This window comes from Manacus candei, unplaced genomic scaffold (assembly GCF_025592945.1).
Source record: "Manacus candei isolate 608988 ecotype Guabito, Panama unplaced genomic scaffold, ASM2559294v1 h1tg000034l, whole genome shotgun sequence".
Lineage (NCBI taxonomy): Eukaryota > Metazoa > Chordata > Aves > Passeriformes > Pipridae > Manacus > Manacus candei.
In genome coordinates this window covers 869,188-888,492 of record NW_026138082.1, presented here as the reverse complement: position 1 = coordinate 888,492, position 19,305 = coordinate 869,188, and the positions used below count along the sequence as shown (strand labels likewise).

Below are 19,305 nucleotides of genomic sequence, written 5' to 3'. Positions count from 1 at the left end.
GCAGCATCTCCAAGCGAGAGGAAGCATCACCCGGCAGAGCAGCTGTGTTTCTACCAAGCATCTGCATAAGGCAGCACGACCAACTCTCTGCCCTTCTCCGGGCGCTCCATGACATCTCACCCATACAGGGGAAAAAAAAAAACACCAAATAAAGGCAAATACGCCCGTGGTGCGGCGTCACCAGCAGAGATGCTCCACACAGGAAGCCGCTGCAGAAGTTCCTGGGAAGCAGCGCTGCCCCTCCACCCACCCCCGTGTGCGCAGCCCCTGCGGACGCGGCCCCGCTGCCCGCTCCGCGCCCGCCCGGCCTTTTGTCTGCCGGGTTGGTCCGGCACCTTCCCGCAGGATCACGCCGGGCGGCGATGCGCATCGCTGGGACAAAAGGAACCACGAATCTCTGCGCTCTCCGCCAGACCGAAAGGTCCCGCTGGGAACGACGGCACCCGCTCCCCTCCCGCGCAGCACCCTCACCTTTCAGGCAGAACATCCTGCGGCCGGCGCGGGCAGCGGCGAGGCGGAGCCGGGCCTCCCGCCGGCGGCTCCCGCACCGCCCCCTCCTCTCCGGACACCCCCCGGGCACCCCCACACCACCCGGCCCGCCCCCTCCGGGCACCCCCCGAGCATCCCCGCACCGCCCAGCCTGCCGGGAAACGCGTGTGGACGAGGGGCCACTCACAGGACGGGCCGGCAGTTCTGGGGAGGATCAATACAGCTCATCTGTCAGCATTTGTCACCGCTGTGCCTTCAGTTTACGACTATCTGTGGGTCAGCGTTAGGGAAATAAATCACTGCAGTCCCACTCACCTGTTCCTTACAAATTACTGAACTGCTCTGTGATTTTTTGAGGTTTTTCTCCCCCTAGAATGTATGTCTGGTCTCTCTTAAGAAAGTGTTTTGTGCAGATTCCTATTTCATCTATAAATATAGATCTCATAAGTGTATCTGAACAGTCAAGCTAGAGAAAATGCTTATTTTTTGAATACTGTATATGCCTATCTGTGTGCCTTAAGGCTGCTGGTGGATGTCCCATCCCTGGAAGTGTTCAAGGCCAGGTTGGATGGGGCTTTGAGCAACCTGGTCTAGTGGAAGGTGTTCCTACCCATAGCAGAGGGGTTGGAACTACATGGTCTGTAAGGTCCCATCCAACCCAAACCATTCTATGATTTCTCTGCTCAGCATGAGAGATGTTGTGACTTAAAAAGATTTCTTACATATGCCCTGTTTCTGCAGAGGAGACCTTCAGGAATAGAAGCACACAACCTTGTAAGCATTTTATTTTATAAGGGTCACAAAGAGCTAACACCAGCACTGAGCTCAGCCATAGTATTTGGGTCTAAATTCAACTCTGTTATGTTAACTAACTTTTATAGCGTTTGGCCTTGTACAGCAAAGAACCAGGGAACAAGGTAAGGGTCAGGGGAACCCATCTTGCTGAACAAACAAGAATTGCAACTGTCTCCAAAAGCACAAATCCTAAAATCCTCCATGTAAAGCCAAATGAAAATAAAGAACACATGCTAACACATTATCTTTGGGTGGAGCTTCAGAAAAAAAAAACTAGTTTAGATGCCTTAAAAACAGCAGTTCAGACGAAGCAGTATTAATGAGATGCTGAGTACCACTAGCTGGGCTTTGATATTAAAGTATCACATTTCAAGTATCTGTCATCATGTAAGAAAAGTTACTTCGTTTTAGAGTTCACTAAGTGGCAGAAAAGTGGAGACATTACATCGGAGCAGCTCGAAATCCAATGAGAGCTTTTATATAGGTTAACCCACCTTTTCTCTGTCAAATCCTGCAAGAAAGGGCACAGACTAATGTCAAGATTTCCTTATGCTCTGAGAAGCAAAGGGGCCTTTCCCCTTAATTCCATTTTCTGGTGTTCCAGGGATGCATGTACTCTTTCCTACCGTAACTCTTTAGAGGGCTCTAGAAATAAACAGTTTATGGAGGCAAAATAAACAAAAACATATTGTAGCTGGAGGAAGGTTACTTGGATACCAGAGGGATTTTAAGGTCCAATCTTGTTAAATCTACTCATTAATTACCTAGAAGAGGAAGTAAGAAGCACATCAGTGATAATCACCGGGGACTGAGAGCAGCTGCCAACACTCCACTGGGGACTAAGAAAGGACACAACTGATTCTAGGGGAATCACAAACGCAAGTAGAAAAAAAACCAAAACAACAAAACAAAACAGACAAACAGAAACGACCGAAAAACCCACACAAAACCCAAACAAACAAACAAACAAAAACCCTACCCAGAAACAAAACCAGCAGTACATTCTGCACGTAGGCAGTGGGAAAAACTGACAATAAAACAAGGAAGAGGAAGCCAGTTATGCAACAGTAATATTGTCTGAGAAATTAGACACAGATTAGAGACAACATGGTATTAAATTGCTGAAAAGTCTGATTTGCTCTGGGCTGTAACACCAGTGGCACACACTCCTCTGGGAAGGTTTGGGCCCTTGAAGAAGTGTATTTTCCTCAGGGGATACACTCTGTCCTGTTCACCAGTTCTCCCTCCCACTCTCACCAGGAGGAGAGCAAAGAAGCCTGAAAGGGATCCCCACTTTCCTCATGTTCATTGGGAAAGAGGGATTGCTTAAAAAAATTAATAAATAAGTGATATAAAAATTCACAGATTTGGGAAGGGAGCAGAATGGTTAAACCGCAGACAGTCATAAAGCAGTCTAGCATCTGCTTTACCTTTTTTAGTCTGTCAGGACTCTATGAGTGCTCCAAAGACAAAACTAAGGAGGCCTGGTATCCCCACTGAGTGCCTCAAAGGTAGTGGACCTTTCCAAGGCAGGGCTTTAAGCCCCAGTTCTTCTTTTGCCTGGCCATTTGCAGCAACTGAACAAGTGCCTGGCCCCTCTCTGGCAGCTGCAACACTTGCAGGACGTCACACCTGGTCACTGCTCTGAGCCCCATCAGGGAACTGGTTCTCCTACTGCCTGCATCTCATTTTGCAGCCTGTGACATTAGGGAACCAGATTTCCCCATTGCACCTGGATGAACTCTGTGGAAATAACATGGAAATATCTTTCAGCAGTATACTGACTTTGTAAAGCATTACATGTTGCTTTCATACGAAGAGACAGCTACAAATGTGAATGAACATATCCCACCACATCTATTCCATGAAAGGAGAAGCACCTCTCCTGGCTGCCATAAGGCCATCTGCTATTGCCACCTCTCAGGGAGGCACTGCTCCTACTGAATGGATGCTAAATAGACTGTCTCCATAGAGGAGACAGTGACTGACATGGAGAACTGTGCATGTATATCCATGTTTAATAGGAACTGGTCATGATCTGTTAAATAGAAATGTTTTAACCGCATGAGGTCAGGAAATTTGAAACACCAAACCACAAAATTCATTCTTACCCTTACTCTCAACTCACTGAAATGTCTATCAGCTCTCTGAGACACACTAGAAGAAACACTTCAGTGTAATTTTCCCCTTGTTGAAACATACATCACTAGTGCTGATTCTCTTAGCTGCCCTAATATGAAAATGCAACAGGATGGAGGGAACTAAGTCCAATAAAAATATGTACATACTTGCACTAGTTTTTGGATACTAAAGACTGCACCATCAAAATGAGCATGGAAGAAAATGCAGATCAGACCTGCCCAACTCAGAGAAAAATGACAAGGGTTTAGGCTCCTTCTGTCCTGCCTCATGTGTTGCTGCACAGCAAAGTGCATCCCAATTAGACTGCCAGCTAGCAGGGCTGTTTGGACATCTATTTAAGCCCTATTTCCTTTTAGAACCAAAGCAATCCGTTTCTGATACCCTGGATGGGTGCCAACTATGGTTTTTCTAAAGCCTGAATCATTCTGACATGCTTCCCTTTTCAACTGTGCATAAAACACAAACAACAACAAAAGGACCCCACAACCCACCCTGAAAAACTATCCAAAGAAAACAGCTGGAGTAAAAATAAAATTTTCAATTTGAGGATTGACACAACCCAACACCATTTAGTCTGCAGGCAGCTCAAGCACTAGGTAAAAAGGAAAGCCAGACCCAGAGCCTTTCAGGCCCCATGGTCCCACTGGTGATAAGACAGGGGAGATAAAGAGAGGTCAGGTCAGCCCCAGTGTATCTTTAAAGGGGCAGCATTGACTTGGAAACAGAGCACCGGTGAAAAAGATCTTAACCATTTTTGGGTAAGTAAAACCAAATATTCTTGTAACTCCAAAGCAAGAGAAAAATATTTTGCTGTTATCTCTTGCAGTTGATAGCACATATTATATTACCCATTCTACTTGAGGACTGAGGATGGAGTTTCCTCATGAATAAGGAAAGAAAGGAATATTTTAAAAATTATTTAAGATTAAGAAACTCATTTGGGGCAAGTCATAGCAAACATAATGAAATAAGTAACTTACTCAAATGATCAGGCAGAAAGTATGTCCTTTAAAGCAGAATCCACTGTGAGTAATTAAAGTAACACCATAATTAATTCAAATAACTAAAATTAATAAGTATTCACCATAGTAAGTGGTAAAAAGATGTATCCCGTCCTGCAAAAAGTAATGCAGGCAGGTGACTTGTACGGATTGGATCTTCTGAAATTATCAGTGGAACAACTAGTATAGAGCTACTCTCACACTCCTAGATTTGCAGCTACAGGGCCTTGTTGCACCTTTCAAGACTGGCATGAGAAACAGAATTTTCCAAATATTCAAATATAGAAGAAAAAAATGAATTTTTAGTACTTCTAAGCAACAGGGATGAACAGAACCAATATAAACATTTTGGTAAAAAATGTATGCCCATAACTAGAACTGATTTACAAAACAACTTTCTTCCAATAACACCTCTGAAATTGTTTTCCTAGAGACTTAAATCTAAAGCAATGACCTCTCAGTTGAAGGAGGGACACAGTTCCACTTTAGTCCTATGTAAATTCAGGAGCCAAAATTAAATCCTTTGTCTCTGTGTCTGTTTTTTTGATAAAAAGATGATTTTCAATGAAACAACTTTATTTTTATTCCTACTGTAGTTATAGCTATATTGGTGGAGTTTTCAATGAGATACTACACACAGCATTAGTGAAATTGTGCTATGGTTTCTGATTATTACAAACCAAAATTTCTTCTGTAATAAACCCAGCAGTGTCTGCAGGTGCAGACACAAAATGCTTGGCCTTAACATTAATAAAATAAATGGTTTTAGGGATGGGCTGTCTTCTGCCTTAAGTGAGGAAGAAAACAAACACAATGAAGTAATGAATTAATTTGCCTTATCTTTTGTTTGCCTTACTCTTCAGACAAAGGGCACAGAAAGGGTAAAAAACTTTTTAAGAGCTGCTGTAGGTCAAGAAAGGAATCTGTAACCAACTTCTCCAAATTCATTCAGGAATTTCTTTGCCACAGAATTTGAACAAAGAGTGCATTCCTTGTTGTGCGGGTAGGACCAGAGGCTTCCCACATGACCAGAAGAAAACTAATTATATGAAAACAGTGACTGACAGTAGCAAATTTAAAGTGAGGCTAGAGCAGAAATTCTGAAGAAAAAGCCTGGGAAAACAAAAGGCAACCCACTAATTTCAATCTATTGCTAAAAGACCTGCTCCTAAATAAAAGAAGGATTACTGTTTTGCAAGGGTGGTGTGACAAATTAGCTTTGAATAATAGATGTAACAGAGCTTTATTGATAATGTTTATTATTAAAACAAAGCAAAAATACCCCTCATGGGCACTTTCATTTGCCCAGTCACCTGTGCATTGCTCCAGAAAATTGCCACAGGCTGGCAAGGGCTTGTTCCCTCAGATTGATGTTGTCAGTATTTCACTAACCCGCTAACAAGAAGTCACTCTGAGTGGAATGCTCTGAAGCCACCTTTGGGTAACCAGGAATACCAAAACGATGGAGCGGCACAAAAGACACATGACTTACCCCACTATCATCCTGGCATCCAAGACAGCTGCACCATCCCACAAAGAGGAGGAGAAATGAACAGGTTGTTTCCCAAAATACGCACAATTATGGCACATTGTAACCAAATACAGAGCAATGGTCTTTTACCAGAAAAACTCCCCAAGGCTGAAACACACCCCAGACCAACACAAAGCAATAAACAGAAAAATCAGTTTCTCTTCTGACCTAAGGAGTACAAGTGTGTAGGCACACCAACAGTACTAGCTGGGGAGCCATTCACACCATCAAAATGCTTAGCTAACAGACCAGAAATAGTTCACTGAAATAATGAGATAAAACCTGCAGCACTTTAAGCAGTTCTGATTTAAATCTATGGGCCAAAATACACCCAAGTCCTTGAAAAAGAATTACAAGAATTGGCACTTGAGCATGTGCTGTCCTTGGGCAGCAAACCGAGCCAGTATTCTCATCATTAACCAGGGCAGGGTGACAGAGCCATTTGTACATTATTGCAGTTTCACATGTGTGTTGCAATGAGAACTATTTCTGAATTCCCACCTGTTCTGATTCTTTCCTTGCTACAAACCTAAGACAGCCCTGAGATGTTTTCTGCCATCAACCCTGGGGTAGAAACACAACTGCTTCTTCACTGAGACTCCGGCACACGTGTGAGAATTGTCAGCACAGAGCAGACAGAACAAAACAGGTTATTCCTCATTTGACCTGATTAATTTAATAGATTTGCTGCCTTCCTGACAATCCCATCTGAATCACAATCTGACAGAGACTGTGGAAGCGCTGCAGCCCCCTTGGTGTTGAGAGCTCCACTGTCATAGCCAGCCGGCACCCCGGTGGAAGGGAGTTGTGCTGCTGAGCACAGGACATCTTCTCCCTTTGCAAAACCATGTCAAACTGGCTACGAGTCAAACATAGAATTTAATACCTGATTCTGCCATTGGATGTCACAATACCTCATTTCATTCTGAAATGAAAATGCTATATTCATTGTATATGGTATTATATGCATTACTCAACGTTAATAAAATTAATAACTCCTGGGTGAAAGTTCCCATGTAAGTGTACAGTATGCTGTAATCAGTCACCCTTTACTCATCAGCTCTTTGGCAGTCTGGACTACAAGAGAGAAAAAGACACAAAATACTCCATGGAAATTACAAGCAAGTACAAACAAATTTCAGTTTCTAAAAGGCAACAGCCTCCACTATTCATTAGTTACTATACTTAATTCAGGCACTGAAATTAGACATGAATGACAGAACCAAAATTAAGAGCCTGTTTGTTCCAGAAGTCCCTCTTTAATTAATGTAGTCACTAGCAAGGTGCCTACAAGATTGTGATTCAGTGTATTAAGCCCAATGTATGAACTGTGAGCATCTCTGCTGCATTAGGGAGCAAACGCCTGCATGTGCAAAATAAAACAAAGCCACAGGGAAATAAAAAAAAAAATCTCACACATGCAAGCAAGCAAAAGGAAAGAGAGGCAGCAGATGACAGGAGCACATCTGATGGGACCTGACTGATGGGGACATGCTGTGTGCATCCAGGCACATGGTGCCCAGAGGGCAGGTACCACTCCAAAGTAGTGAGGAGGCCAAGTCCTGCCTCCTTCAGTGAGCCATTTCTATCAAACCTGACCTGCCAACTATCAACCATGGCTTCTTGTACTACAGTTCATAGGCACAGCCCAGAGTTAATGTAAAAATTGGGAAGAGGGGTGGGCAGAGGCCTCCGCTCTCCCCTCCAATATACACAGACGCACCTTCATTACGGACCTGTGTTACCTTGGAGAAAGTGTGACCAGGAATAACTTCTATTTAACAACCCCGTGTGCTACTCTCATGCAAAATGCAGCCCTGTAAATCCCTCTGCTGAGGTGTTTGATTTGACAACTTCTGAGCAACTTTACAGAAAGCCTTCTATGCAATTCTCAAATCTCTTTGTTTTGAGTGAATGGGTATGGAACAGCTGCAATGCACCTAATTCACAGCTCATAATTGCCTTTGGAACACTACTCAATGTCCAGGGAATCCATGGCTTCAGGGAGACAAAGTGCCAAGCAGAAGCCACCATGCCATATGTAAGGGAAGCTCTGAAAGGAGCAGAGGATGCACATATCAATTACCTTTCTTTGGGATGGAAAATATGCCACGCTCTTAAGTGTCTAACATACAGGCTCACACACTGAAAATACACCTTGCATAGATATCATAAGCACCTAAAGCTTATTTTTTAACAGACTGCTTCAGCTCAGGCTTTAGAACAACAAGCTACACAATAAGGTTATAACAGAGTTTACACTCCAATTCCCCAGGAAAAAAAAAAAAAAAGAAAAAGACAACTCAGAGGTTTCTACTTACAAATGGGAAAGAGAGGCTGGTAGATGAATTGGGTTAATAGGTAATGTCAGCAAAACCAAACAAACTGGTGAATGGAGAACACAGAGTTTAATTTCCTTATTTTTTATTGAGATTCTGCAGCTAAAAGACAAGCCAAAATGTATTTCACAGTTTAAATCTCAAACAGTCAAATCTACTCTTTTTAATTGTTCGAAATATTGTAATAGGAGCTAAATACACTCCTTCAAAATTCATCAACTTTAGTCATTTAACCACATTCTTAACCTTTAACTTTCTTTCATTTGTAGCAGACTGGAGGAAAAACAAGTAGCTGTCATATTTGCAATGACCTGCCAGAATGGTGAGCTATGACCATGCTGGAGACAAAGGTCCCCTCGCTTTGAGAGAACAGTTCATGAACCCATTGGCTAATGAGTGCACAGAGACAGAAATTTTCATGTATTCCATTATTTGATGAGCAGTGCATAGGAAAGCACATACAGCATGTTGCTTCAGCTCAAACACTACATACAATCTCTGGAAAAGATCCAGTCTGCTTTATAAAATACAGTTAGCTAAGAATAAAATGAGAAGGTCAGGAGACATCAATTTTGACCCCTACTCCAGGGGAAACATGTGCCCCAAGTTTTTCAGCTTAAGGATTAGCTGGACATTGGAGGGTATCTTGGGAACAAAAGAGAGTATATAAAGTGTATAGAAGTATATAGAAGTTTATGCATCATGAAATAAAACTGGAAACCATTCATAAAGTTCATAACAATACACTCTCAGAAGGAAAACCACAGCACCCTGTGCAATTCTTCATGAATGCAAAGAAGCAAGCAAAGGACATACTAATGCTACACAGAGCACTGCATGAATTACCATGCTAATCCAAACAGCACGTAAAGCTAAACTGCAAGACAAATTGGGTTGCAATGTCCTTGTAACTTTGGAAACACATAGGTAAGTCAGGTGCTATCAATTTTTTTGCATTTCCCAAGACTATGGTCTTTTACAGTGACCAGCCAAGAAAACTGACTGGAGCTACTCAGCACATGAAATTCAAGGTGCACTACCGAAGGTAAAACCAGTCAGGGTCTCACTTCACAGCAACGCAGAGCTGCCCAGGAGGAACCGGCATCTGCCCCGGGAGCTCTCACACACCAGCAGTGAGCTTCCCCTTTGACTAACAAAAGCTCACTTCCCAGACAGCAGCTCTAATACACAGATTCCCCGCAGCAACACCATAGAGCCCGTTCTTCCTTTCAGCTCCTTCATCCTAACATAAAATATGTCACGGTCCCCTGAGGGATTAAGACTCTTCCACACAGTAAACTTACATTAGTAAGAGGTTATGGCTCTTGGAGTAGACACTGAAACCAGTCACAACTCTTCGTAAAAAAAATCTACCAGGAAATGTCCTTAGCCCAGACTGCAGTTCACCAGCCACTACTTCTTGGAGAGGAAAAACACACACGGGGATAGCAGCCGAGAAAGAAGGAAGGACTGCAGCAAATGTATAAGGCCACAGCAATTTTTTTTCTTATTTCTATTTTTACCTGGAGCATTTTGATCAGATAACAAAGAATTTGCTTTTTTTTTTTTATAAAAGATTTTTGCACTTTCAAAATAGCAAAGGACTGGCATCTGGAAAGGATTTTATAGAAGAAATATGGCTGGATCCATGTTTTTTTTGATAAAGCAAAAGTAGAGATGTAGGTTTAAGCAAATTTCTTACTTAAACTTGTTTCTTACAAATTTTTACAGATGTTTCTTACAAATTTTTGCTTAGCAAACCCACTTTCAGATTCCCGTCTATGGCAATATTTACCACTTGGCATTACCAGAAGACATGGGAAAGGCAGCAAAGTTTTTATTAAATTTGCATTTATGCACAAACATGCAACAGTTGCTACTTCAAGTTGTAGTTAAATGCATGACTTTTGACTGTTCCCAGCTGTTTTACACCAGCGTGAAAACTTTTGGTTGCCAGTGTACATCATGAAAGTTTTACAAAACTCTCTGCTATGCCACGATACAAACATGCTAAGTGCACACCTCAGCAATGTAAGTAGTATCTCTGCTTCCAGCTGTGCTTCCATAAAAGCACACCATCCCACAGTTCCAACAACAAATATTACAATGTAAACTTGACCATATAGACAAATCATTACAAATGCATAGAACTATATCCAATTTTATCTTTGCACACAGAACCTGCAACATGCAAAAGGAAAAGGTATGACAAGACAGAAAATTGGTCTTTGGATCAAATCTCTCATTACTTTTTCCTTTTAAACATTTAGATTTCTATATGTGTGTTTACATATACAAAACTGCGTGTCTATAAATAAACATTATTTTAAAAAGTCTTTCACAAAAAGGTATATAAAGCATATGTGTTTTGGAGTTATTCCAGTCTCTTACACAAATGGTTTTTGAGGTTTTCATAAATTATTATTTATGGACTTGCCCAAAGCTTCAAGAATCCTTTTCACAGACACACATGCCCCAGCACTACAATCCATCATGTTATAGCTTCTACAAATGCTAACAGCTCCCTTTGGGTTTATGGGCCTCTATCTGTGTAGTAACTGACATGACTTTTCCCCCCATGAACACAAGATCTTGTGCAAAAAAATACAGAAAAAAAAGCCCTATGAAATGATTTTACATTAGAATAGCAACAAGAAGTCTGGATTCAGTAATCTTCCTTATGAGGACTTAGTAGTTCTTGGTACTCTTACCTCTCATTACTGAAAAAGACATTACTGCTCTGTTCCTGAAACTTCCTCGTAAACTGTATTCAGGACTTAAAAAAACAGAATTTAAAAATTATTTAGACTAAAGACTGAGATGATGCTCTGACACTGCAGTTAGATAACATCAGAGTTACCCATCCCTATCCTGAGTTTCTACAGGAAGCGCTGAAAATACAAACACCTCAGAATTACAAAAAAACAAAGGTCTTGAGTCCCAAATCTGTCTCTGGAATGTGAAGAAAAACCCATCTGATAGTATTAGACTTATGGGGTACATGTTCAAACCAACCACAGGTAGTATGGGCATAGCAAAAGAACATCATCTTTTACTGGCATAATAAGGGATTGCCAATACTGCTACTGTGACAGAAGTTCAGTTATTGTTCATTTTATGGAAATGTAACTCCTTGGTAAGTGTGACGTTCTCAGACTATGATAAGCTGTGGGTGGTTAGGAAATTAACTGACAGTTTTTGGTCAGAGTTGTGATCCGGACGTCAGGGTTAACTCCATCAGACACACCACAAGGACACGAAGGCAGAGCCCACAAATAGTTACTTATGAATTTAAAGGACTTTTAGTATTAAAACAAAGTTTCACATTTAGACTGGTTTGGCAAGGAAAAAAATGAGCATTCCACACACTTCGATATTAAGGACTGAGACTTGCCCAGCAGACAGCAGAAAGCCAGTGGCTCCCACCTTCTGAACAGGGTTGGATCGGTCATTAAAACACAGCAGTTACCCGAGAAACAAGGTTTCTCTGACTAATGACTCCAGATAAATTTTCCAGGTTAGTATAGCCTGCAGTAAAATGCAGACAAAGCTTTTAACTTCCTCATGCTGCAGAAAGGTTGGAAAGCAACCAAGTGAAATGGAGGGAGTGGGTAAAAAATCAGAGCAATAAGCAGGGACAGGAGCTGAGGGGAAAGGAGGGATAACCTCCCTGTTGGGTAACACTTCTGATGCATTGCCACTTGTGGCCAGACCTGACTGCTAGTTGTGCTTCCCCCATACCTGGCCAGAAGATCACTGTTGGAGGGAAATAACAGGAGAAATAAGGTCACCAGCTCAGGTGTATTTAACTGTTCCAGAGAAACATCTTTCTCTGCATCCCTAGCAGCACAACGGAGAGATCACCAACACCAGCCATGAAGGCAACACAGGCAACACTGCCTAGAGCTGTGGGCACAAGCTCTCCTTTTCCAACACCCAAAACCAATAGCAAAGATGAAAGGAAAAAAAAAAAGTCAGCAAAACTTAGTAAGAAGTTCTGATGCTGCAATGTGACTCATTTCCTTTTCTGCAAAATCAAAGTAAATATCATGAGACCTGTGCCATGAACTAACTCATGTGTTATCTTTATTCAAAGTTAACTTGCTATGTCATACTCGTGGTAAGCTGCACAGGTGCACACGAACGACAGTCACAGTCTTCCACACCTCAGAAACCCTTTACTACACACACAAGAGCCTTTGCTTCGGTTTCAAAGAATACCTCTCTCAGCCTTTTTTCAATAATGTGTTTTTTAAAGGAAAAAATTGCTCTGAGCTTCAGTCTTAAAATACCTCTTACTCAAAAAAGTTACAAATCTGGACTAAAAATTCTGATTAAAGAGGAGAAACATGACTTACAGTTTGCCCTCATTTCAAAGGGCCTTCAACTGACTGAGGAGGAAGAGGGCTGAGCAAGAAATGTTTCAAACAACAAACCTTTATTTTACTGTCAACTTTCACCATCTCTTTTACTAACAGCTTTATAAAATGTGAAGTATGATTGGTGCTACCAGTTCCTAAAACACTTTGCGCTACTGTGTACATTTTAAAAATGAATAACGCAGCAGCAGCCTCTGACTTCCACACACGCAGGACATCAGGGTGTGCCCCAGGTTCGTAGTTACTGTTTACTTCAGTTTTTCTTGCTCATTTTAAACTGACAAATCCAACCAATCTCTCTGCTTGCTACTGTGTGCAAGCTCCCGTTTGCAGCCAAGGCAGATTAGCCACTTTGCTGGTGAAATACCACGCAACACATGCTGCCTTGTGCCTGTCACCGAGCAGCCTCGTGGGAATGGAATATGAGCCTGGAAGAGCAATGAAGTGGCAAAAGAATAAGAGGTTTAAAAAGACAGGAAGAGAAACAGCTCAGAAAGAACAACAACAATTCCTTCATTTCCAGCTTCTGTTAACACTCCTGCCTTTACACACACAGGCAAAGGAGAGGGTTGAAGGACAGCCAGTGATTTGTCACACTTACCTTTTTAACAATTTACCTGAGGAAGAATCTGAGGAAAACCTATTCTGATAGCTGAAAAACTACTAAAATTTCATCTCGCTTAAAATAGACAGTTTGGTTTTCTATATAAAACTAGCCATCCTTTCAGTCTACTGTGCCTCTCATTTCTTTCTAGTTTGTGTTAATTTAAGTGAAGTGGTTAATTCAAGCACCAAAGACAATACAGTTTTGAGCCCTTAGTTTTACAAAGGTTGGCAAGCAGTAATGCAACAGTCCAGTGGAGCAAATTAATTCAAGAACACAAGAAGCCATTTTTCACACACGTTTTGCCTTTGAACACAAACCCAAGATGACAACTCTGCCAGGTACAGATACTCAAACTGCTCCAACACGGTGCAAGCCTGACTCGCAGCCCAGGGTAAAATACTTGCAGTCGTAACAAGTTTCTCCTGCCTGAGTATATGAAACTCCGTGCTCCCTTCAGCCCTGGCAATCCCTGCCAGTTTGGCAAAGGATCCTGATCAGACAGAAATGTACAGATTTATGATCCAGGCAGATTTTACAGGCCGAGTCAAACTGTGCCCTGCAAAGAGGAAATAAGCCCTGCATAATCTATACCTCCCTTCACCTTCCCTTCAAAAATTACATATTGTCATCTCCTCTACAGGCAGGCAGGGAGGCTTTCATAGCTTGCTGACCAATTACAGGAGGAATTTTTCCCTCCCCCTCAAGCCTGTACAATGGGCTCTTTATGTAAATCACTCAGAAAAATTAATACACCATTAATCCATCAGTAAAGCTGCCTTTCCCATCTCTGCCCCGTGGCTTAAACACGGGCTAAGGAAGGCAGCACAAGAAACCTTATGGAAGTTATGTAGCATCCACCAGCAGAGCTGGGTGGTTCTTCTGATCCACAGCATGCAAGATCCCACAGGTGTTAGAAGAGTATCTGACATTGCTCTACAATATCAAGATACCAAAAATCAGAAGTAAAAATTAGACACTGGTTGCAAATGCAAACTCCCTTTTTAGAAGTTTTTCAGCAGCGAAAGAGGTTAAAAAACAACCTTCAAAGCACAGATTAAAATTGTCTCCTAGTATGCTGGGAGCAAAGCCCAAGCATATACATCCTGTGTTAGTGTTCCTGCATACAAACCATTTACTAAAGCCACAGTCTATTCTGACTCAGAAGTGAAATTCTGGTCAAACAGCTACTAACTGCTCCCAGAAATGAAAAGAAATAAAAGGCCCTTTGAAGTTCAAATGCCATTGGAGAGCCTGTCTGCTCTTACAAAAGTGATCTTACAGCAAAATTGAGTCAGCCTTACACTTTCTACTAACAAACTAGTTCTCTGGAAGCACTAGAGAAATTACAACCAAATCACTGGCGTTATTCAGTATTTTTAACCACACACACACAACCCACTGCCTGCCAGCCAGCTACTGCTAACTGTAGCTCACCATCTCAGAAGAGCAAACTTCTGAAATTTATTTTGATTTGTGGTAAATATGAGGTATGTTTGAACAAATACCTGACAAACTCCATTTGAAAAGAAAACACAAAAAATAAAAGTACTTTTTCAAAATCTAATATAAAATATACTCCAGGTTTGAGTATTCAAGGGTTCATTCAGAGCTATCTCATATCCTAGATATCCCTCCTTCTCTCTGTGGAGCAATTCCCATCACTATCTCATCTTCTCTTTTATTTTGCATCTGGGACCACTTCTCAATCTGCCCTCATAAAAGAAAATACACTTAAAATTTTCCAGCAGGACCATGAGGCAGTCATCCAAAAAGCCACCCAGTCTATTAGAAGTAGAGTCTTAAATGGCTTTTGGTTCCACAATTTGAGGAGAGATTCTTGCAGCACCGGCCCAAAGGCTCTGTTGCTGGTGACTATTGGCTACAAGAAACATAAACAAAATACCTATGCTCCACACAAGCAGTACCTTTATGTTGGCCAGATGGGAAATTAAAGGCTTTCCCCATTGATTACTATAAGCTTTCACAGTTTTAAACCCACCCCACCCCCCAAAAAAACGGGCAAGGCAATGCTGCTCCTCGGCTTTTGTGCTGCCGAGGAAGGCACTCCTCCTACTACCCCACCTGCAGCTCCTAGCTTCCAGTGGGACTCGAGCAGCTGGACAGAGAAGCATGGAGCAGGGGCTGACACTTCGGCAGCAATTGCAAAGGTTAAAGAGAAAGTGAGTCACCTTTTCTCTGCTGGCTCCTGTAGATCCAGTTCTCGTCATCCTCATCTACCTGCTGCAGGCACATGGAGGAGAGTTCACCATCGCTGCGAAACAATCTCTTTGTCTGCCTTGACAAGGAGGAGAAATTTATCCAGCTGACAGCACGTGAGAGGGAGCCTGGGTTTTGTTTGAGTTTGAAAGATCTCGAAACACACTCCTTTTTCATTTTCTTTCAAATCAGCTACTGGCGATGGTTACAAACAGACTTTTCTGAAATTGTTCCTGTCCCCTTTCTTAGTGGTTTTCGTTGGAGGCTAAACAAATTCAATCCAGCTTCAGTCCAGGTTTCTTCTTGTTGCATTTAAACCAGCACCAGTATGGAGGTAGGTCACTGTGCCAGCGCAGCTCCCCTGAAGCTGTTTTGATACAGCACTTAGGGAGCTGCCAAAGAAAACAAAGGGGAGAAAAGCAGCAGAAAGTGGCACCTTGCAGCAGCTCAGAGAAGCATGTAACGGCTGAGCAGAATATAGCACTAAGGCATGCGTTTTCCCCATTCTCCACTCAAGAACAAAAACTGTAGCTCCACTCTTCGCCCTGGCATCGCTCCCCAGGAGCTTGCATGCAATTCAGTCCTCTCTTCTGGCTCATCAAAAACAGCCCACGAGGAGGGAAGAGCAGGCAGAGATCACTCCCTGGCATGGCACAGCTCATGAGGGACAATAGACCAACCACACTTCTGCCTCTTCATTCTGGCTGCCCTGCTCTGCCTTAGTGAAAAGCTGGGTGAAGGAGCTCCAGGAAGGCTCTCTTAACAATAAAACCGACTGCGTGGCTATCGCTTAGGATTAGAGTGAAACATGATAGGCTCGCTCTTCTAAAAGCACAACCACCGAAGCAAAACTCCTCCTTTCCTCATCCAGCTCAGTGGCAGTGCAAACTTCTGAACTCTGCATGCAGAAATAGGAAAGCACTTGTGCACCTCTGTGGACTTGGAGAGAGGGAAAATAAAATCTGGAGCTTGTCCACACCACAAGCACTCTGAACAGTGTGCTGAAAACATTAGTGCCCCTGTATCTGGCACATTCAAAAACAAACTAAATGCAAGTGCATGGACATAAACAAACCTGTGCATGAGCAGATATTTAGTGACCAGACTCCCCCTAGGGTCACTGCAGCTCATAAAATAGGTTTCACTCCCAGCTGTGTTACGTTTTTCCCTGTGTTACGTGCTGGGAAAAGCACTCCACAGCGTGAAGTTTTTAAAAAGTCAGGCACTGCTGAAAGCTGCAGTGCTTGCCCTGCATGCCAGAACCAACGCTGCTCCTAGGAGGGAATAAGCAGGCATGGGGGAGAGGCAAGAGGAGCATTCAAAAGCAGATGGAAATTGGCTATACCAAGACACCCCAATACCCATGGTTTTTGGCAGAACTTGTCACCAAGATGTAAGTTAACAAAACGGCCCACAGGTTTCTATCTGCAGCAAAATAATAGACTTGAATGTGTGAGACATCCAGTAAAATCAGCTCAGTGAATCCTCAAGCAGATGCTGGTGGTGAAGAACCCAGAGGAAAAAAAAAACAAATCCAAAACACAAAAACACGCCACCTATCTGAAGAATAAACATTAATGTCTTAACATCCGAACTGCTGCAGATTATGTTAGCAAAAGGACAAGCAGCTTAAGAAAACAAGGGTACAGTGTTCCAGCTCCCAAGCTGTCAGTCAGATTTACACTGTGGCAGAACCCACCTCAACCCCCTGGCAGATGCTATTGCAGCCCTCTGGATTCTGCTGCACAGCCTCTTCAAAACCATTAAAAACAAAGGCTCTGGCTTTTGCTGAAACTTATGGTTCTCTGACTCATAATAAGAGGATAAGGTTTAACCCACTGACTGGGAGGCAAAAAGCTAAGTACTGTATCAGATTACCCTATGAATCAACCAGGCACACCAAAGTGACCTTTGGCTCCCACTAACACAGCACAATGGGTTGGCCAACTGTCTTCTGTAAATAATTTAATAGGCTGCATTTAAATTGACCTCGCCCGACGAGGTAATGCATATGTACATACTGGGTCTTCCACCATTTCCCAAAGTCAGTGGTGATGTAGTGGGGTTGTGGAGGGGACTGCAGGGGTGCACAAATGGGAGCACGCACTGCTAACATTTGCTTTTCTCGCTGTGTTGTGAAGTCCTTCTAGTCTGGAGTTTTTTGTCTTTGTTAACAGACACCACTGCCCATCCCTGATGAGACAAGAGACCTGTGTAGGGCTGGGGTGTTTGTTTTGTTTTTATTCTTTAGGCCTTTTGCTTAAAAGAAGACTTAGAGAATGGGGAGTGACATACCCCTAGAGACTCAAACACTAGAATATCCATTTTGGGGCGGTTCATGTATAAATAGGCAGGATTTAATGTAAAAATCAAATAATCAAAGACCGTGCTTCAAGTCAACTTATTTCTTTTGAGAAAACATTTGGAACTGCCAAATGAAAAGTATAGAGAACTGTAAACTCCCACAGCTATTACTGGCTAAATTATACAGAGCCAGATGTATAAAAACCCTGGTAGGAACTGCAGGATCACAGTCATCTCACTGTACTACTTAGAATCAGAAGATTAGAGGAAGCAGCAAGAAGGAAACCCTTTCAGAATGCCAGGGTAAATCCCAGAGAGCTGCCCTGAGTCTAGGGAGCAATTTAATTTTAGGAATTATCCTGACCTATCTGAACCTCTGCCTTTATATTATGGTGCGAAGTTACAACTTGGTGATGCAAGGGTGAAAACACTGCTGCGGGTGATTGACCATAACATTTCCACTGTTACTGTGAACACAGAGTAGTGCAATGCTTTGCTCAGAGTTTGGTATCATTGGATTGCAAGAAAAGATTCATCATGATAGATCACAACACTGTCATTACCACATAACACTTTTTATTTGTCGGTGACAATAAGCTTCATATCAGTATACATCGTTGTACATGTGCATCAAAAGTAAATTACCCAAGATCAAGAGAAAACAGCAATTGCCATTTGAAAAACAATACATATTGAGCAACTGCTGCAGGTTAATCCACGCCTTAATCAGTAGCCAAGTGCAAGGCCACAGAGTTGGAAACTTTAGCATCTGACACACTTTAGAGGATTAAATTTAATCATGTAAAACACTCTACAGAGCCATTTAAGAGAAAAAAAGGTACACCTCTAATAAGCGTAGCCAATTTTCCAACCTGACTATTTTCTCCCTTATGAAGACATCATACAGGTACGTAGACTTCATATTTTCGAGGTTATATATGTAAAGATTAAGGCATTATTTTTGTTTCACTTAATACAAACCCATCTCAGTGAAAAACCCATAAGGGAATCACAGCATAAGAAACAAAGGGTTTGAAGTAGAAAGCTAAACTGGTTCCTCCTGCCTTCCCTTTTTTTCCTTATTTTTAGAGGTGAACAAGAGCAAATATGCATAGCCTCACATGCCATCAGGATTTTTACCATCTATCACAGCCTGATTGTCAAAGAATTCTCTAAAAGTTGTTAAACAAACACACGTACATGGCTCACAGCCACTGCATTCCCCTAAGGCCAGCAAAAACAACAACAACAAAAAGTTTCACAGAAAAGGTTTCGGTTTAGTGTAAAAAAATCAACAAAGCAAAAAGACAAAAACCAACACCAAAACTCCGCAGACGTGCTCTGGTTTTGGTTGGGCTGTGGTTTTTGGCAGAATTCACATGTTAATTTGATTCCTGCATTTCCTAGTCTATCATTTCTCATGACTCAATGAGACAGTAACATGGATGATTCATAATTACAGCTTCCTGGGACAGCAACTGCTCCAACACCTGAGAGGACA

At 42.2% G+C, this 19,305-nt stretch overlaps 1 protein-coding gene across 6 annotated transcripts in view; it reads right to left on the bottom strand.

Moving 5' to 3' along the window:
* Positions 1-19,305, bottom strand: part of NHSL1 (NHS like 1) — a 182,623-nt gene that overhangs the window by 91,962 nt on the left and 71,356 nt on the right. For 2 of the 6 annotated variants that reach the window (XM_051792488.1, XM_051792489.1), the window contains exon 1: positions 15,473-17,389. The exons of the other annotated variants lie outside the window; for them this stretch is intronic. In XM_051792488.1, coding sequence (XP_051648448.1) covers positions 15,473-15,677 — 205 coding nt within the window. In that variant the 5' untranslated portion in view covers positions 15,678-17,389. Of the gene's footprint in view, positions 1-15,472; positions 17,390-19,305 lie in introns of those variants that run through there. 6 annotated transcript variants of the gene reach the window in all.